Source organism: Nelumbo lutea, chromosome 8, assembly GCF_056320005.1.
Source record: "Nelumbo lutea isolate HS-2025 chromosome 8, American lotus-T2T, whole genome shotgun sequence".
NCBI lineage: Eukaryota > Viridiplantae > Streptophyta > Magnoliopsida > Proteales > Nelumbonaceae > Nelumbo > Nelumbo lutea.
Genome location: NC_142691.1, coordinates 54,381,975 through 54,404,517, shown reverse-complemented (window position 1 = coordinate 54,404,517; position 22,543 = coordinate 54,381,975). Strand labels below are relative to the sequence as shown.

The window sequence follows — 22,543 nt, the reverse complement described above, 5'->3', positions numbered from 1 at the left end:
GTGAAGGAATTGAATGACAATCTTGTATTTTTTACAATCGTTATAGTTCGTCCCATTGTCAATTTCTTTAACGTAAGAGAAAATTATATTATTTTTACTTTAAATCTGTCAAAATATAAAGCTACTTCTATAATACACAACATTTATGCAATTTCAATAACAATTGTAAATTCTTCTTTTATTTCTGCAACACGTGATTCAATAACATCAACAAATCTATCCATAAAATGAATCTCATTAGAACCAATCTATCAAAAAAACAAATAATCATTATTAAAATGATGTTTAAATTAAATAATACTTATAATTATGCATGAGCATTATACATCAATTTATTGTTGGTCTAATAAAAGAATTTCATTTTTTTCAAATTTGGATATACGAAGGAAATGTTGCCCATATAAATAATTACTCTAATAACATATATTATAAATGAAAAAATTATAACAATGACAAAACATACATTAAAATAAATTTATTAAAGATAAATTCAAAACAAAATATACATATAAAAACATTTTTTGCCAACGTATTCTGTAATATGAACAAATGTAACAAAGTTATATTTATATAGAAAAAATCTAGGCAATTTTTCAAACTTTATATAATCTTTGTGTGCCGAGTAAAAATCATTTTTTTATTAATTTAACTTAGAGCATAGTTAGAATTATCGTAATCAATTGCCAACTTTGAAATGCAATATACTACTCCCTCATTTAATTCATCCCAAAATTTTTCAATTTTTTACACCAAACATTCTCACGTAAATGTCACCCCCTACAAATTGCAAAATGTTTTAATCTATTATTATTGTTCATGAAAATAAAATAAAACACTAACATTGATTTGCATAAAAAATTTACTTATGAATCAACAAATATCAATTTGCACATTTTTGAATATTATTGCCCTCTCCAAATAAATGAACATCAAATTTCTTGATCAGGTGAAATGCCATTATGTTAAGAAAGCCAAATAAATAAGATAATTTCAAATTGTAAAAACAGTCAAATTGAAATTACACGAGGAAGATAACTACTGTTATAATCCGTTAAGACAAAAATCTGTCATGAGGATATATATAATTTGTAATCCATTCAAAAAACAATATTGCTAATTTAACAAAACAATATTGTTTAATAATGCATTGTCCATTAAAAAAACAAAATGATACAATATTTGCTAAGCATCTTCATTACTATAACAAATTAAATTGTGTTCAACTTCTTCACCCATAGTCGTAGTGATCATCATGGTTCATCATCAAAATCCATCAAAAATCCAATAAATTCTAAAAATCATATGGTATTTGCACCAATTTCAAATAAATAAACCAATACATTTTAATTACAATATTTTAATAAATACATATAATTATTTTAAAATACTATAATTAATTAATAAATAGTATAGTTGTTAGAAAATACCGTAATTATTGAAATATTATTTTTTTTTTGAAAATATGTTAATTATTACTCTTAATTAATACTACTAATTAATAAATATAGTAATTACTTAAATATTGTAATTAATACTATTAATTAATAAATACATTACTTTTAATAAAATACTATTGATCAATTTTGATAATTAATAAATATTGTATTTATTAAAATAGTATAAATTATTAAAAATACTATAATTGTTTAAATGTAATTAAATATAATTTTTGATTAATTAAAGTTTAAAAATAATTATTGTTAATTATAAATAAAATAACCATAGGTTGATTTTTTTTAATTATAAAATAATTATGATTAATTATAAAAAATAATTACTACTAATTATAGTTGATTTTTGTTTATCCTATTTTCAGAAATATAGTTATTTCCTTTTTGGTTATTTTTTTATATTTATAGCTTAAATTATAATTATTGTTAATTACTATTAATTAATTGTATTGTATGATGCACGGTAGGTACGAATCGTGCACAACACGGTTCGGGTTTGAATGAACCCGGTATAATGGGTTTTGCAAAACCTATTTTCATCGTCTTCTTTGCTCGAGCATTAAAACAGGTTATGCAATGACACGATTATTTATTTTTCATTTTTATTGCTTTTTTTGTTGTTTTCTCTAATTTTTTTGTTATTCGTGAGTCGATTTTACTTGTTTTTTGTTATTTTTCATCATTTTATAAAAAAAAGTAGAGAAAAAAGTATAAATGAATTCTGTTATTGTTTAATATTTTAGCATTGTGCTCCATTTTTTAAACCCCCCCAAAAAAACTAATAATGCACCTAATATTGCAAAAATCAAATCTATCTATCACAAAAAAAAAAAAGAAAAATTAAAACTAATACGTACCTGGTCTAAGCAAGCAATTTGAAAATGCAAAATAATGTTGTGATGCTTCTTTCAAGCTAAATCACGTCTTCTAAAAAGTCAAACCTAAAGAAAAACGTTGAAGATATGAGAAAATAAATTTTTTAAGAAAAAAAATGATACAAACCTAATAAAAGATGTTCCTAGAGGAAGTTGTAGAATTCAAATATTTGAACACAAAGGAAAGGAAGAAAGAGAAGACATGTATGGGAGTCCAAGGGTTTCAAACTTTTGTAGAAAAGCTTTTTTGAAGGCTTTCTATAAGATTTAATGGCAAATGTGTGTGGGAGACACATTGGAAGTCCAAACATTACTACATCCACTTTATTTCACATTTGTTTGATTCTTTGTTGGGATAATTACATGGATTTAAAAAAGAATAAAAAATTTAGAAAATTAGAATGGGGGTTTCCTACAAGGAGAGACATGTTGACATGGCATGTCCCATCTTATTATATAGATATTCATAGATAACTAAATTTTAAATAGTTAAACTAACGAAATCATGTAAGAAATTTAAGAAAAAAATCTAAAAAAAATAATAATAACAAAATATTCAAATCAATAATAATATTGTAAATAACTAATTTCACTTATATGAAGTAATAATTTCAGAAAATAACTTTCAAAAAATTCATATTTATTAATAATAATTTTAAAATATTAATCTATATTTATTATATATTTATCTATACCAAAATTAATATTTATTATATTTCAAATAATTATTTATTGTTTATTGTGATAAATATATTTTCAATAATTATGTATAAATTATTTTTTGTTTTGTTAGTTAATAAAAATTTTTCAATAATTATTTAACCTTTAAATTTATTTTATTGTACTTATTATATTTTTGTTATAATTTATTGATTAATATTTAGTAAGGATTAAACTATTTATTGACTAATCTAATATACATTTTTAGTATTTATTGTATTTTTATTATCAATATATTTTCAATAATTGTGTATTTTTCGATAAATTTTCAATAATTATTGGAGATTAAACCATTGTTATTTATTAAAGATTAGACTATTAATTTAGTTGAAATTAGGATTGTCCACAGGTTGGTTCAACTTGTTTATAGGATGTTTGGCCAACCAAATTGACTAATTAAGTTGGGGAATTGGTCACCTAAAACCAACTAACCATTAGTGACAACCGACCAAATGGGGTTGTATCAGTTTGGGTCGATTTTCGGTTTGGTTAGTCAGTTCAAAAGACTTAAACTTAGAAATTTAAATTTAAATTTAAAAGTTATAGTGGTATATTATAAATAGTTTTTAAAAATTAAATCTATGATATAAAATATCTTAGACTAAGAAATATGGGAAATTTACCACTTTTCCATATTAAAAATTATATTGAAAAATATAAAATATTAATATACATCTATGGTTAAGTCATTTGATTTTGGTTGATTTACAAACAGCCAAAGCGAAACTAATCTAAGATGATCAAATTAAGAAATTGTTGAACCAAAGTCGACTGGAAATTTTAGAAAACTGACCAACTCAAGTTGAGTTGGTTGGGTTGGTTAGTTTCATCAATTTGATGAACAACCCTAGCTGAAATTAATTGTTTTTATTTTTGTATTATTAAATATTATTAAAAATAGTATATAAAACATAAATAATCATTAGTTATTTAAAAAAATAAAAATATAAAACAATTGTATATATTTATATTATTTAACAAAGCACATACATCATTGTCTAAGTATACCCCTTTTGTTTGATTATTGTCTAATCCTATTCAGCTTGTACACAAATAACGTTTGTAACAGTGCCCTTCAAGTCCACACAACCATTGTTACTCGGCTTTTGAGTCAAAACCAGTGGATATTGCCCAAGAATCCTTGCTCTACAAAGAACATAATCACAACAATGACAACGAAACACCTTAGGGAAGAAGCAGAGGCACCTTCTTCTCCAATGGAATCTCTGAATTAGGGAGAAGCACCGGCGGCACTTGGGGAAAGCACTGGCATCCTCTGCTTTGATGGAATCTCCAGATTGGGGATAAGTACCGATGTCCTCTACTTCATATTGGAATCTCGATGGCTCGCTTGCTTTCTCTTGGACCAGTGACACTACGATCAGCAAGGTACAATTCAATCACTTTCTCACTCTCTCCCACTACTGCCCACTCGTTAGCTATGCTCGAGACCTCGTATCCCCTTTGGCTAGAGCTTTCCACCGAGATCTAACGAAGTTCATCACCCCAACCTTAAGCTTCCATGTGAATATCGTAATGCTCCTTTGGCTAGAGCTTATCCTTACTTCGCATACAAAGCAAACCCAGAGCAAGTTCCACCTGAACCTCCATTATGACAACATGCTCTTCGTTAAAATCAATGTTGTATACCCAACACTCAATTCGGTGGGTTACAAGAGTTTGTCGTTGTAGATATCTGAGACAGGTTGGCCTTTTAAAGGGGACAAAGATGAGTCTAGAGCGACGCCAAAAAATGCATAAAGTATTATGGGGAATCTAATGAAGTTAATTTCACGGAAATTATATCCATGCCTTGCTTGAATATTCTTTCAGTTCAAGTTTTAGTGTTTGGATCTTAGCCGTTAGTGTTTATGGGCAAAGATCTAATCAGTTTAGACATACTTTTTCCTAATCTACTACAGACATTTGAATTCGTAGGGAGTTGGGTGGCGAAGACCAAACCATGGAAGACGAGCTTCCAATTTGATTTAAAGGTTAAAATGGACATTTCATCCCTTTCGTTAGTATTTTAACGGTAATAGTAAATTTTCAAAACAATAGGGATAACATTAGGCAATAATCAAACAATAAGAGTATATTTAGTTAATTATCTAAACCATAAGGGTAGTTTAAGAAATTTACCCTTTATTTAATTTATATTCAATTTAAATTACATTCAAAATACAAAAATAATAAAAGACCATTATTTTTTTAATTATCAACTAGTGAATGACCCCTTACTAAGTATGGGGAATCAATAATGTTAAATTTACATTATGAAATCAATACTATTAAATTTATATTTATTAATATTTTAAATAATTATTAAAATTTAAAAAAAAATATTTATTTCAAAAAATAGCTTTTCAATAATTATTAGAATATGGATAGTTTTCTTTTGTTATAATACGTAGAGGGTTAATGATTGAGTGAAATTGATAGAATGCAGATAGAAGTGATTATCCAATTCTGCATTTTCTGCATTTTTTTTAGGAATGGATTGAAAATGGTGGTAGTGTGTTATGGTCTTTACTAGCAACTTCTCAGAAAATGCCACATGCTTAGCTTTATAGAAAAATGAGAAGGCCATGTATTTGAATGGTGGGGAGTTGTAGCCTGGTAGTGAATTATAGGTTTTAGCAAGAATCTCTTAAAAATTGCTACTTGTCTGAATGGTGGAGGTTGTAGACTGAAAGCCTTCCTTTATATATATAGATTGAAGATGTCACATGGCTCCTTTTGCTTTAATTTGGATTAAGAAAGTCTTGTTGCACATAGTATAGCGACAAAAAACAGTTTTAGCTCCAAAGGCCCATACCAATTTTCTGCATGGATCTACTCCACAAGTTTACAACCCACATTGGGAATATCTTCCATGTCATCCATGATTACATGTTCCCAGTTGTGGCTGTAATATTTGTTGGGAGACTAGTTTGGAAGCGTTAGATGATAGATCTGGTTTCCTACTCCCCAAGTTAACAACCCACATTGGGAATATCTTCCTTGTCATCCATGATGACATGTCCCAACTGTGGCTGTAATATTTGTTGGGAGGCTAGTTGGAACCGTTGGGTGATAGATCTGGTTTCCTAGATGCCCCATAGACAGAAAGTAATTTCTAGTCCAAAAACTAGGGGTGATTATTTCAGCCTGTCCTGGCTTAAACCACATACATTTAAATATATGTGTTCTATAATGTATACATATATGTATATGCTATTTTATGTTATATTATATGTTATATATAAATATTATAATACTACACTTATAATATATACTATAATAATATTTTATATAATGTATAAAAACTATATACATAACATATGGCATTTAATATATGATATTATACATGTAATAGTTTATATACAAGGTGTAGGCCCAAACTGGCTGCGACATAACTGTAACCCTCATCATGTGCAAAACCCAGCCCGGCCCGGCCCAGCCCATGATCTCCCCAGCTAAAAATAATCCTCAACATTAATAAATTCTGCAAACCATCCATGGGACTGCGATTTGCTACAAAACAGAAGCATCAAAATTACCTAATCAATCAAGAATGAATATGTACAGGCCTTTCAACCTGTGGATTTGCTACAAAACAGAAGCATCTAAAATCACCTAATCAATCAATAATGAATATGTCAATGATCCGTATACACCTTGATGATTACATAGTCTATGGTGCGTTCACTCTTGATTGGTTATATAGCTGATGTACGGGCCTTTCCGACATAGGGATGGCAATTTCTATCCTATCCAGTGGGCACTTGCCCCAACAGGAAGTTTTTTTTTTTTTTTTTCCTTTAAAAAACCCCTACCTGCTACTGGTTTTGGGGAGGATACAGGTTGGAAAGTCTAAAATTTACAAAACTATCCCTGAAACATGCCCTATTGCCATCCCTACCAGCAAGAACGATAAAAGATTGGTTGTTTGAAAAAAAAAGCCCATGCTGTTTAGAATCATACAACGCATTGCTGGCCACATTCACACAACTGTACATCAGGAACATCAGTAATATTAAGTGCAAAAGATATCCCCAATGTGTGGCTGTCTAAACGTGGCCAGCAATGTGGTCTGGTCAGCAGGTTAGAACTTACCAAGTACTGCCAAGACTTACAAAAGGGCATATTGCTCTTGTGATTTTGGACAGTTTGGGCTCTTCAAAAGCTTTGTAATGCAACAAAAAATATAAGGGTCCATTTGGTTTGTAAGAAACAGGGGTCTAAAATCAGAATTGGAATATGGGCCGCCAACCAATTGATTGGATAGAATTGAATCTAATTTCCATTCCTTGTGGAATGACATTCCTCCATTCGAGGGAATGGTCATTCCCTCTCCCTCGGATATGAGAATCCCATTCTAGCTGATTCTGATTATAATTCCATCTGAATCAAACAAGCAGGGGAAATAATCCATTCTGATTCCTATTCTGATGGATTTCAATTCTGATTCCGATTCCAATTCTGAGTGTGAACCAAACAGATCCTAAATACCCTCAACTTTTAGAGAATTGGCACCTCTAACTCTTCACCCAATTAAAAAAAATGCTGTCAGGAAGAGATCAACTGATCCTCCTCCTTTTGTACAACCTCATAGCTTTTCTTAAATTACCAGGCTTGCTAACTTGAATATGCCTTGAGTTGCATGCTCGAGTAGATTCACCCTTAACACGGACTGACACAACACTTGCCTTCAACCTCACATTATGATGATGACTATGACTCCTGTACCCATCTCTCAACCCCTGCCTCACAGGATAAAAAGACATTTGCATTTGATCCTTCCTTCTCCCTTTAATTGATTTCCACTTTCTTTTGGTACTTAAACTTCCATTTGTCTCTGAACAATCACCATCATCAGTTGAACCACATCCTTCTTCAATATCGTGGAAGTGCCGGCGACGGTGCACTCGCTTGGTGTTCTTTAGCTTGTGCCACAGAAAGCAGGTGATATGTTGTAATGCACGCCAATATGCCTCGCATGCAGCCCACCCCATTTTACAGAGGCTTCTTCCCACACATTGGATTATTCCAATTTTAAAGAGGAGGTAGATGAACATTATACCTGAATCAAGAAAGTAAAAGAATGATTGGAATTTTTCAAATAGTGCGCTTAATTATCAATAAATAAATAATTGCATGTCACAGTAGATTAAGCTGTCAAACTTAAAATAAAAGTAAATGAACAGTTGGAGCATTTCAAAGGCATATAACTCACATAAGCTGTAATAGAAAGCATAGGTTCCCCAGATGCTTTAGACCATCTATTTCCTGTTTCTTTTATTTTGTTTTTGAGTTCGACTATGTTGCTGGAAAGACATCTGGAAACTTATAACTGATCAACCAACATCATAAAAGTGATAACCAATCAGGTGGGTTTTTTAATCAAAATTCATGGGTGGTTTTGATTGGTCAAATTCTGGCATCATAGGTTCCCCTTTCTTTTTTACTCATAAAAGAAGAGGCCATAATATTTGGCATAGTGTTGTTGAGTGTCTCTAAGAGACATAAAAAAGTTATGCCAACAAAGTTGCCAACTTTTTTGCAGATATTCTGTCATTATATAAATGAAATAATGTATGCTTATAGTTTCTTCATAGAGTACTCTAGCATACTGAAATAGGAATGCTAGGAAGCATATATATGCAGATTGTCAATCTCTTTGATTCAAAACCTGGTCAAGGTTTGTTTAACCCCCAACCCTCCAATAAAAAAATTAAACAAAGAGAAACTAATTGACTGTTGAAGATAAAGTTTTCCATTTCAAAAAGCTTGAAAAAGTACTTGGTATGTATGCTTGTTAATAGGGGAAAATTTCTCTCTCGTGTGAGAAAATGGGTTCAAATATAGTACATCTGTATTCAGTGCATCCCTCCCAAGACCCCAGATATCTTGACCATTAGGCCCTTATGCTTTTTAATATATAGCAGGGACTAGAGGATGCCCAAGAAAAGCTAATAAGACATGGACAAAAGTAAATAGAAAAGAAACTTACTTATATAGGCAAGGCCCAAAACCATCAACAGTTTGACCAGATTGGAGACACAGAAATGCTCAATAAAACAGATAATATCCCATGTTCCCAAGCAAATGCCCCTGCAGAATCAACCAGATCAAAAGTTCATGCCCTCTACTAAAATGAAAGCAACAGTTTGATAAAACAAGGATTATTGAATCTATATACAATAAATTATGACATTATTCAACAATGTAAATATTTATAGGAATCAGCTTGTTAACAAATTTCTGCAAATCAGAAGACAAAAAGATTTACTTAGAAAAGAATAATGTATAGTGGAGAGAAGTTTCAACAACCAAAGAACCCTACTCGATCCAAACAGAAGTCCTGATAATTGATAACCCTTTATCTGTCAGAATGGTTTTCCACTGCCCAAAGTTCAAACCTAATGATCTTAACCTGCTAATTTAGAGGTAAATCTGGATGGCTACTTAGGGATAAAAAGTCGGTAACAAGCTTCAGAATCCATTGACTGCTTAGTAGTTTCAACTGATGAATGCACATCAAAGAGCTTAATATACCAAATCAAGCATATAAATGGAAAAGTTCTGTAAGATGTATGATATGGGGCTTCAGGATCATTTAAGACTAGACACTGCATATGAAACAAACAATTAAAGGGATGATACCATTTATAATTTTTTTTATACTCCATGTTATTTTGGGTTTGACTATGATACCAGAAATACATGATATCCAAAAAAATTGTGACCAATCAATCGGTATCATAAATGTATTATCCAATCAGGTGAAATTTATCTAAATTCACGGATGAGTTTTGATTGGTCAAAACTCTTCTGGTACCATGTCTTTCTGGCATCATATATTTGGGTGAGTTTTGATTGATCAAAACTGTTCTGGTACCATGTCTTTCCAGCATCATTGATTTTCCCTTTTGTTTTTCAATTTAAACCTGAATTATATTTATGTACAGTTTCACAACAATGAAATATGCATGAGAAAGATGTGTCCTTACTCGCATGATCCACCAAAAACTGTTTTAATTGGAGCCACAAAAGCATTTCCAAGAATTCCACCAATGCCTGTGGCAGTCTTACTAACAACAGTTCCCATTCCAAAATGTCCACATTAACACTCCATTTAAACGTCTAGATATATTGGCACTGAATTCACCCTGTTCATTTTGAGAAAAGGACAAAAAATCAAAACTTTCATGAAAAATAAACATAGTATTTTCAAAGAACATAAAAGATGATATCAGAAACTTAAAAGTGCAACAAAAGATGATATCATCAAAAATAAAATTGCAACCGCAGTTACAATGTTCATATTCTGATAAAACTAATCATATAATCTAGTATGTAGCATGTCAAGTCAACACCATGTTGGATTTGAAAATATCACATATTCCAGAATTTGTTTTTTTTTTTTTAATTAGTAATTACTTTACCAGTTTGAGAATTTAAATCTGTATATCCTGAAAATAGTCAAAGTTTAAATACTTGAACGTTTCCGCAATAGAACCATTTATGATGCAATAAAGCATATGTATCCCCATTTTTGTGCACCAAAGGTTCTGGAAATAGTCAAAAGTCTCTCGTAGACATTATTGAACCCAAAATTAATTTGTAACATGACCTCAGAAACCCAATTACTGATTAACCCAGATAACATATCGTGGTTTTCCCTTGATTCTCTGGCTCTAGGATGTTATGTCAAGGGAAAATTACAGATAGGTACCCTGTACTTTGGAGGTTGTGACACTTAAGGACCTTAACTTTCAAATGCAACAACCGAGTACCCTGAACTTTCAAAAACTAATAAGTCCAGCACCTTTGACCAATGTTACAGTGAATGGTGAAATTACCAAACTGCCCATTTTAAATTCCTTTTATGTAGCCCTGATGGTGAATTTGTTGAACTGGTTTGGGAGAATGGTCAGATTATGATGCAAGGTCAGTCTCAAAAAAACCTCTTGTGAAGGGTAGTTTTGAGATTTTGAAATGTTTCAAGGTACATATGATATCACATGCTGCAGATAATTGATGGAAAGCCAATGGGTGGACTTGAGTGTTGATTTTTAAAAGTTCAGGGTACTTAATTGTTGCACTTGAAAGTTGTGGCCCTGAAGTGTCACTACCCCTGAAGTACAGAGTTCTATTGCTACACCAGATACATATCATGCTGAGTGCACTGCTATGTTATTCTTGATTAGGAAAAGGAATTGATCTAACCAAGCCCAATTTAAAACTTCAGAATTTATAACAACTGTATACTTATTGTTTTGAATCTTCAAATGATTGTAGCTCTTATAAGAGTAAATATGTATTTTTATTCAGGTTAAAAAACATACTTTCATTTTGGGGGTAGTGTTCTGAGCCAATCTGCTTACACTTTTTAGTGGGTGAGATAGGATAAATACCTATGTACTGATGTACATGAAATGGATATTCAAAGGATTTTACCAAATTCTAATCTATAGAAGAAAGTACACATAGATTCTTATATCATTCATGGGTCAAGTTGCTCTTACTCAGTTTGGTAAGAGTACAAAGACAAATATGTACAGTGCAAATACAAGGCTTATGAATACAAAATAATACATAATACAAGGTTTTGCAGTGTAATATTTGTATTTGTACCCTTCCCAAACTGAGCCGGCCCTATCTCTAAATGCAAAAGTCTATCATTCCTTGTTAAGATATCACCATTAAACCATGGGCCTCCAACAGTCTACGAAACCATGGAGTTCAAACAAGTGAAGAAACTTTCTGTCCACAAGGCAGAAGAAAAAAAACGGTTGTCTTCATGAATGAAACACAGTTATTAGTATTTTTTTTTTAGAGTCCAACAACTATCACGTAGGAGAATAACAACTTTATAGATAGGAAGCATTTTTTTCCCTATAACTCGACCCGCCAGAAATGGAATCAGCGCCATTTTTAGGGAGAATTGCTTTTCATCCATAAACATGTTCCTGCGTAATTTAAATCGTTCAGAATGGTGGCTATTAGTCTGGGAAGAAACTTTTGATGTAAATAAATTGAAAATCATGAATGAAGTATGCACTTCTATCAGCGTCGAGTTACATAGACTATCTGTTCAAAGGAATACATCACCCACTTAACATAAATAACTACAATGATTTCAATTACGGTTCTTGACACAAACCGATAATGTCTATTTTTCTTGAAGACATTATATCGAACTGGTTCATTAGAAATATATCTTCTAGAGTTCAATTGTTATGCATTTTTTAAGTGGTTCCTTAAAAATCTCACTTCAGTCAATCTGCTAAGAACACATACAAAAATAAGATGCGGAGAAGAAAAGGGGTGCCAGCAAAATCTAGAACCGAAATGAAACCCTAAATTAACCAAGAGTTAAAATGACAAATCTGTTAACGAACCTGGGCCCTGTTAAAATGAGAAATCTGTTAACGCCTGGCTGCAGGTTTGAAGTCACAAAAGGTTTTCCATTTTATCTTACATACAAAGAGATTTCCAGTTACGTGAAAACGGTTTTTAACGGTCGAAATTCTCCAAGTCTCAAACCGGACGGGTGCTTTCTTCACCAACGGCTCTGAAAGTATGGCATTTAGGCCCTGTTTGGATGCACCAGAGACAGCTTTCCTTGATCTTTTGGGCTCTAGAGAACCTTCCCTGTATAACAGCTTTAAAGAAGTCGGGGTACGCCACCAAATTGATGAATTGATGCTATTTGGGAGTAGGGGTGAGAAAAAAAAAAAAAAACAAAAAACCGAATTGATTGAAAAAACTGACCGAAACCGAACCAAAAAATTGGTAAATTGAACTGATCGATTCGGTTTCGATTAACCAAAATAGAACACCGGCGGTTAATCGAATTGACTGATATACATATAGTTATATATATATATATATTATATATTATATATATATTTATAATATATGATATACTATTTATTAATTAAAATATAATATTTTATATATATTTATATATTTTTTTGTATATTTATATAATATATATTATAAAAATCAAAAACAAAAAAAACTAACAAACCGAACTGATGGTTAATTGAACCGGTCAACCAATTAACCAACTTATTTCAATTCAGTTTTGATTACTGGTTTTTGGTACCGGATCGGTCCTAAAAAAAGCCCACTGAACCGTGAGCAACCCCTATTTGGGAGGGCTCTCATGCAAAAGCCTCTGACTTTGCAAGTGCGCTCCACACGGAAAAGCCTAGAAGCAATTTGATGAAAAATCAGAAAAAGCTGGAATACATTTTAATTCAATTAATAAAACAGCTTTCAGGTGAATTTATCTTCCCAAACCGGCTTTCAGAGAGTTGGGTCAAAGGTTAGGGAAGATTATTTGATTATCACCTTGTTATAGGTGATAAACCCAGCCTAACCCATGATCTATAATATAGCTGTCAATAGACTCTGAAAGTGTAAAACCCAATACTACATTTGATCCAATTATTTCATATGTAAATATTAAACCTACATTTGATTAATAATTAGATCAAATGCGAATTTAATCTCATGTAATCCAACTAAAAATGGAATATATATATATATATATATATATATATATAAAGATATATATACACACACGCACACACACATTCATAAATACATATATATTTATATCATTTTATAATCAATAAATTCAACATTTGTATTTAGGGGAAATTATAGTCAAAGCGGGATAAACATTTAAAATTAGACTACAAGTTGGTATAGAAACCAACAAAACTGTGATAACCAATTCTATATTTCAAATTATAAAACCCTGCCATGTCATCAGAGGTTTATGTGACTATTACCAACATAGAACTCTTAATCCCTTTTGGACACAATAAAAATATTATACTGAAATTATCCTTCATGTTGGGTGATTTGAAAATAAACAAGAAGGGTTTTCAATTTCTCTCCCACTCTCTTAGCTTTAGTCTGCAGAAAAAATTAATAAATAAATAAAACCTTTGTTTCTTTCCTGCTCTATGTGTGTGTGTGTGTGTTTCTGTGTTAATCTATCATTTTCCCTCAATCTCTCTCATTCTCTTTTTGAGTCAATCTCTCATTCTCCCTTAATCTTTGTCATCCTCCCTCAGTCTTTCCCCCGCTCCCTCTTGCATTCATTTTTTTTTTCTTACAAATTTATACGGTATTTGATGATGCATGATCTGGTAGCTCCCTCCTAGAGGGCAACTTTGATGCCAAACTAGCTAGTTCGCTGGGTCGAGCTGCAAAGACACAATGTCAGAGTGCTTGGACTGCTTTACCTGGGATAGGCACTCTGATGCTTAAGTTGACGAATTGGAGATTTTTGAGAGAGCTAAAAGAAAGAGTGCTAGAGAGCTGCAAGAGATAAATCGTGCGTACCTTCTGAGGTTAGAAATGAAGCCTTTATATAGGCATACAAAATCGGGAGCTTCCTGTAATGCGTCTGAGATTCTTTGGAAACTACTTCAACCATGTTCGAAGGAGAGGGATAGAGTCTGTTCAATCAACTTTGGTGCAAATAATACGGAAAAACGGGTGTAACGGTCAATCATCGTGGTCCTGGAGAAGTCGGAAACAATAACTTGCTTTAGGAAGAGGTCGGCGAGCACGTCTTGCAGGTCGCCACATGGACCTCAACCAGGTCAGTAAGTCGTCGAGGAGGTCACTCCTCACGTTGTGGTCCCTTGGAACGGTAATAAGGAGGTACTATAGGTTGGCCCTGGACGAGGTGTTGCTACTGCCCTGCCGAGTTGCCCGAGTTGTGTATGAGGTCGCTAGCTGGGTCTCTATTAGGTTAGCAGAGGTAGGTCACCAGGTCTGTGAAGGTAGGATGCCAAGTCAGCGGAGGTAGGTCATCAGCTCAACGGTGTTAGGTCTAGGGATGCCAAATTTTCCTATTTCCTTGATCCCCGTGGGGATCCGCCCCAAATAGGGCAGGGATGGGGGTCATTTTCTCCCATGGGAACGGGGATGGGGAAATTTTCATCCCCGTTAGCGGGGATTGGAAGAGCACTCCCCGCCTCGTGGGATCCCCACTAATATATATGTATATATGTACACATACGTTATATATGTATATATCTACACATACATCTATATATTAATATTTTTAAACATATGGTTGAATATGTTTTAATCTTTTCTAATAGGATTGTAAATTTTAATTGTTTATTTTTATTTTTTTAATAAATCAAAAAACAAAAACAAAATATTTAACATTATTAAAAATCACGGGGATGGGGAAGGGGATAGCCTTGTCCCCGTTAGTGGGGGCGGGGATGGGGATGGGGAGAGGCTCCCATCCCCGCCCCTCCCCATTGCCATTCCAAGATAGGTCGCTAAATGGCTCTCCGTTAGGTCATCAGAGGTAGGTTTCCAGTTGGGTCTCTAGTAGGTTGGCAGAGGTAGGTCGCCAGGTAGGTTTCCATTAGGTCGCCAAAGGTCAGTCTCTAGGTTGGCGGAGGTAGGTCGCCAAGTCTCCCTTATTTTGGCTAAAGCAAGTTATCGCCAAGGTGGTCTCAGGGTGTCATCCATTTGTTCTAAGATGCCACATGTCATGATGTTAGTGGAGGGCCAAATCTACCCTCATCAATATTAATCAGACTGTATAAAAGAACATAAGACCAGTTTAGTATGGTTCTAAAACGTTGTTGTGAAAATAATAAACATAAGGCATAATAGAACTTACCGCCAAACGCAACAGTGTTGTAAAACTATTCTTAAGAAATTGAGAAGTCAGTAAGAGGGCTGAGTCGTGCCACTTGGTCAGTATCCTTAAAATCGCATTTACCCATATAGTGCAACTAGGTGAATACAAATTGGTCGCAAAGACAAAATAGCCCACAAGCTTTTGGAAGGAGTGCACTTGCTTATGAGACCTTCGTAAACCAAAATGAATGATGATCAGGGGAATACAACCACAAAGAACAAAGAAGAGACTGTGTTGTGTGTGTTTTGGTATGTGTCACTGGGTTGACCAACACTAATTATAGAGTGCTCTCAATCACTCAAATGGACACAAATGTGACAATTCAGAGAGATGCCTCTCCAGAATAGTGGACCTGTTCGAAGAGACATTGAGAGAGACACAAGAGCGAAAATCCACCAAGATGAAACATTTAAAAATTAAAACAATAATCAACCCGACGGTTAAGAGATCAAATGGTTAAATAGTTAAACGTTAAGGCGTGGTGTGCGTGCACACATGCATTTTCGTGCCCATGCTTGACCTAGCTTAGCATGACTATACTCAGATTAGCATGGATGTGTGCGAAAAGCACCCGCAACGCCTCCCCTTACATGCATGTAGTGGTATATAGTACTTTCCTCCTGTGGGACCTTACCCATAGAGGAAGCAAGTCTACTAATATACTCAAGTCCATCTCTTTCCCAAGCATTGGGTCTTTACCTACATGCAAGAGGAAGAGGAAAGAAAGAAAAGACAAAAGGCAAAAGTAAAGGGGAGGGATATGAGATTCTTGAAATTTTGAATCTCCCTCCTACAATCATTTCACCAAGTTGGTCAAGAGTTTTTTTTTTCTAAATATTGTCAAATTTGTATAACAATTTGTGAATTTTATCAAGTTGGTCCTATGTTTATTTATACGGTTTGATTAATATCATAAAATTTATTAAGTTAGTAAAGGGACCAACCACTTGTACAATCAAGTTAAATTTATATCAAGTTTGTGTAAATTTCCTAGTCAAGAGTTTCTTGTGAATTTTATTAAATTGGTGCAATAATTTTAGAACCATACAAAGTTGGTCTCATGTTCTTTTATACAGTCTAATTAATACCGTACAAGTGTGTGAGAAAAATAAAAAAGCAGAGAGAGAGAGAGAGAGCGAAAGAGACTGAGGGAGAACGACAGAGATTGAGGAAAGGGGAGAGATCGATCGTGAAAGAGAATGGGAGAGATTGAAGGAGAATGATAAATTGACACACACACACACACATAGAGGGGGGAGAGAGAGAGAGAGAGAGAGAGAGAGAGAGATTGGAAATCCTTTATTTTTATTTTTAAATCACAACATTAAGGGCAATTTCAATATAAACCTTTTGTTGTGTCCAACATGGATTAAGAGTCCCATGTTGGCAACAACCACATAAACCTCCAATGACATGGCAGGGTTTTTTATAATTTGAAATGTAGAGTCAATTGTTAGAGTTCTATTGGTTTCTGAACCACCTTGCAGCTAATTTTAAATGTACAACCGACTTTGACTATAATTTTCCCTTATATTAATATAATTTATATAAATAGAATTTGATTGTTTATTTATTTTAAAACTTTTTTTTATTTTAAAATAGGATAAAGCATATTTGTATTAGTAGTAAAAAAAACTACCCTAATCAAGGTGGGGAGAGAGGAGCCTTGATAGGGTGGATCAAATTGTCATCTAGTCAAAATTCTAGTTAGAGTATCCTAACTAACTAGTAGGAAAGTTTGGTTAAGAAACTTGGTGCTAGGGGTGGATTCAAGCCGAGCCGAGGTGAGGTCTAGTAGCTTGTGCCAAAGCTCGGCTCATGGCCACCCCTACTTGCTGCATGGGTTTTCTTAATTCAATTGGGATTGTTCTAAGGTATTTTTAAGCACAAATAGAAGTAAAAAAGAAGGCAGGGACGTCCAACTCTATTGCCCTCACCACTTCTTCCTTAACGCTACGTTTGGAAAAGAAGCAATTAAGTGTGAATACAAATATGTATAGTGTAAAACGGTTCATATAAATTGCAAAATTGGGTTGGTTTTGCACTGACAAATTTACCTTCTTCCCAAACACTCTAGACTTTTAGCTATAATGGATGCAATTTTTTTTTATCAAAAGCCCAATTAAATGTAAATTTACTTCTTTTTTATTGATGTACTTTTACATCTTATTATATCAATGTAAATATCAAGGTTTTAAAAAATGACTTGGAAAAGGAACCGTTATGGCCACTGATTTCTGGGTTGACAGTTCGACCACCTGGTTTGAACGAACGACCTATTCTGACAAACAAATAAAAAAAATAAAAAATATTGGGTGATTTGAAAATTATATTTGAAATTATATCTAACTCTATATTTCAAATTATAAAACTTCACCATGTCATTAGAGGTTTATGTGACTATTACCAACATAGAATTCTTAATCCCTGTTGGACACAAGCTTATACTAAAATTATCCTTAATGTTGGGTGATTTGAAAATAAACAAGAAGGGTTTTCCATTTCTCTCCCACTCCCTCTGTCTCTCCCACTCTCTTAGCTTTATTCTCCAGAAAAAAATTAATAAATAAATAAAACCTTTGTTTCTTTCCTGCTTTGTGTGCGTGTGTGTGTGTGTCTGTGTGTCTGTGTTAATCTATCATTTTCCCTCAATCTCTCTCATTCTCTTTCTCAGTTGATCTCTCATTCTCTCTCTCAGTCGATCTCTCCTTCTCCCTTAATCTTTGTCATTCTCCCTCAGTCTTTCCTCCGCTCCCTCTCGCATTCCTTTTTTTTTTTTAATTTTCTTACAAATTTATACGGTATTTGATGATGCGTGATCTTGTAGCTCCCTGCTGGAGGATAGCTCTTATGCCAAACTGGCTAATTTGCTGGGTTAACCTGCAAAGAGACAGTGTAAGGGTGCTTGGACTACTGTACCTGGGGTAAGCACTTTGATGCTTAACTCAGCGAATTGGAGATTTTTGAGAGAGCTATAAGTGAGAGTGCTAAAGAGCTGCAAAAGATAAATTGTGCGTACCTTCTGAGGTTAGAAATGTGGCCTTTATATAAGCGTAGGAAACCAGGGTCTTCCTGTAACGCGTCTGAGATTCTCGAGAAACTACACCAACCATGTTTGAAGGAGAGGGATAGAGTCTGTTCAATCAACTTTGATGCAAACAATACGGAAAAACGAGTATAACGGTCTAGCATCATGGGGATGTGGATGGGGATAACCTTGTCCCTGTTAGTGGGGACGGGGATTTTCACAGGGATGGGAATGAGGAGAGGCTCCCATCCCCGCCCCTCCCCGTTGCCATTCCTACTTAGGTTGCTAAATGGCTCTCCATTAAGTCACCGAAGGTAGGTTTCCATCTGGGTCTCTAGTAGGTTGGTGGAGGTAGGTCGCTAGATAGGTTTCTATCAGGTCGCCAAGGGTAGGTCTCTATGTCGGCGGAGGTAGGTCGCTAAGTCTCCATTATTATGGCTAAGGCAAGTCACCTAGGTGGTCTTGGGGTGTCATTTAGTTGTTCTGAGATGGCACGTGTCATGATGTTATTGGAGGGCCAAATCTACCCTCATCAGTATTAATTAGACTGTATAAAAGAACATAAGAACAATTTAGTATGGCTCTAAAATCGTTGTTGTGAAAATAATAAATAGAAAGCATAATGGAAGTTATCGCTTTCACTTTCCAAAACCAAACGCAACATTGTTGTAGAACTATTGTTAAGAAATTGAGAAGTCTGTAAGAGGGCTAAGTCGTGCCACTTGGTCATTATCCTTAAAACCACATTTACCCCCTATAGTGCAACTAGGTGAATACAAATCGGTCGCCAAGATAAAATAGCCCACAAGCTTTTTGTAGGAGTGCACTTGCTTATGAGACCTTTGTGAACCAAAATGAATGATGCTTAGGGGAATACAACCACAAAGAACAAAGAAGAGACTGTGTTGTGTGTGTTATGGCATGTGTCACTAGGTTGATCCACACTCTAGTTATAGAGTGCTCTCAATCACTCAAATGGACACAGATGTGTCATTTTAGAGAGATGTTTCTCTAAAACAATGCATCTATTCGAAGAGACACAAAGAGAGACACAAGAGCTACCAAGATAAAACATTTAAAAATTAAAACAATAATCAACCCGACGGTTAAGAGATCAAATGGTTATATAGTTAAACATTATGGCATGGTGTGCGTGTAGACATGCACGCTCATGCCCATGCCTTGACCTAGCTTGGCTTGGCTCGGCTTGGCTCGACTCAGATTAGTATGCATGTGTGTGAAAAGCACCCCCAACGCCTCCCCTTACATGCATGTAGTGGTTTATACTCAAGTCCATCTCTTTCCCAAGCACTGGGTCTTTACCTACATGCAAGAGGAAGAGGAAAGAAAGAAAAGACAAAAGGCAAAAGTAAAGGGGAGGGATATGAGATTCTTGAAATTTTGAATCTCCCTCCTACAATCATTTCACCAAGTTGGTCAAGAGTTTTTTTTTTCTAAATATTGTCAAATTTGTATAACGATTTGTGAATTTTATCAAGTTGGTCCTATGTTTATTTATACGGTTTGATTAATATCATAAAATTTATTAAGTTAGTAAAGGGACCAACCACTTGTACAATCAAGTTAAATTTATATCAAGTTTGTGTAAATTTCCTAGTCAAGAGTTTCTTGTGAATTTTATTAAATTGGTGCAATAATTTTAGAACCATACAAAGTTGGTCTCATGTTCTTTTATACAGTCTAATTAATACCGTACAAGTGTGTGAGAAAAATAAAAAAGCAGAGAGAGCGAAAGAGACTGAGGGAGAACGACAAAGATTGAGGAAAAGGGAGAGATAGATCACGAAAGAGAATGGGAGAGATTGAAGGAGAACGAGAAATTGACACACATACACACACACAGAGATTGAAATCCTTTATTTTTATTTTTAAATCACAACATTAAGGGCAATTTCAATATAAGCCTTTTGTTGTGTCCAACATGTATTAAGAGTCCTATGTTGGCAACAACCACATAAACCTCCAATAACATGGCAGGGTTTTTTATAATTTGAAATGTAGAGTTGGTTGTTAGAGTTTTGTTGGTTTCTGAACCAACTTATAGCTAATTTTAAATGTACAGCCGAGTTTGACTATAATTTTCCCTTATATTTATACAATTTGTGTATATAGAATTCGATTGTTTATTTATTTTAAAACTCATTTTATTTTCATTTTAAAATAGGATAAAGCATATTTTGATTAGTAGTAAAAAAACTACCCTAATCAAGGTGGGGAGAGAGGAGCCTAGACAGGGGTGGGTCAAATTGTCATCTCTAGTCAAAATTCTAGTTTGACTATCCTAATTAACTAGTAGGAAAGTTTGGTTAATAAACTTGGTGCTAGGGGTGGATTCAAGCCGAGTCGAGGTGAGCTCGAGTAGCTTGTGCCTTGGTGCATGGGTTTTGTTAATTCAATTGGGATTGTTCTAAGTTTTTTTTTGAAGCACAAATAGAAGTAAAAAAGAAGGCGGGGACGTCCAACTCTGTTGCCCTCACCTTTTCTTCCCTAAGGCTATGTTTGGAATAGTCGCAATTAAGTGTGAATGCAAATATGTAGAGTGTAAAACGGTTCATATAAATTGCAAAATTGGGTTGGTTTTGCACTGAAAAATTTACCTTCTTACCAAACACTTTAGACTTTTAGCTATAATGGATGCAGATTTTTTTTTTTTTATCAAAAGCCCACTTAAATGTAAATTTACTTATTTTTTATTGATGTACTTTTATATCTTATTATATCAATATAAATATCAAGGTTTTAAAAAACGACCTAGAAAAGGAACCGTTATGGCCACCGGTTTCCGGGCTAACAGTTCGACCACCCGGTTCGAACGGATGACCTATTCTGACAATAAAATAAAAAAAGATAAAAAATATTGTTTGTTTAAAAATCAAACCAGCTAAAAACCATCTTTCATTGGATATAAGACACCTTGGAAGGCGTGCAAGTTTGTTGCATATTCTTCTTTCACACTAGAGAACCAATTGGAGGTGCAAGAACATAGGTATGCTACTTACACCATCTTCCTAGGTTGTATGGAGACGGTGATAGCTTGGGTGTGAACACCGTGCAATCAATTGCCCTTGTGGTTGAATTTCTTATTTAAGTAATATTTTTGCTAATTTTGAGTTTCATATGATGTTGTAAACATCCCAATTTTATTTGGAGAGAGAAATAGTTTCTCTAGGAGAGAAATTGTATTTTGTAGTTTTATTAGGTTAAAATGTTCGAAATTTCCCTACTGCAATTTACATATTTTTACTCCAAATGTTTTAAACTCTAATGGCACAAGTACATTGAGGACTTGTTGTACGGAACCAGTAACGATGCATGATGCTAAGTCATCTTCAATTCCAATGATCTCTTCCGCTCAATACTCTCTTACTAAGAGGGAATGGCTCTCCAACATCATTCAGTAGTGTAGTGTTATGGAGATTCATGGTATATGATGTTGAATAAGATTGAAAGCTCCTTTGGAGTCAACAAGGCTTTGCAATTTCTCAATGTCCCAACAATTGAAAGACGACCATACAACATCTTATCTCCGATGCCTCAAAACAAGCCGTTTTGATGCTAATCATCTAAGGATGGGTTTCTTCTAATGCAACCCCAATGGTTAATAGCATTGGATCATGACTTCATAGTACATGGATATGGTAATGCGTTACATGGAAAGCATTGCTTATGTGGATTGTGCTAATAATGGTGATGATAGGCAACTGCTTGAATGAGAAACACCTAAACACTTGGGCAAGAGATAGTTCGATATATCTAAAAGAGGAAT

At 33.8% G+C, this 22,543-nt stretch overlaps 1 protein-coding gene across 1 annotated transcript; it reads right to left on the bottom strand.

Annotated features, from left to right (window-relative positions):
* Window positions 1–7,547: 7,547 nt before the first annotated feature.
* On the bottom strand, window positions 7,548–12,722 carry LOC148844231 (uncharacterized). Its single transcript, XM_088958983.1, has 4 exons — window positions 12,436–12,722; window positions 10,042–10,200; window positions 9,042–9,142; window positions 7,548–8,111 (listed from the first exon to the last, which is right to left on the bottom strand). Exons 2-4 carry the CDS (start codon window positions 10,137–10,139, stop codon window positions 7,609–7,611), a joined length of 702 nt encoding a protein of 233 aa, XP_088815109.1. The 5' UTR covers window positions 10,140–10,200; window positions 12,436–12,722; the 3' UTR covers window positions 7,548–7,608.
* Between the last annotated feature and the right edge of the window lie 9,821 nt (window positions 12,723–22,543).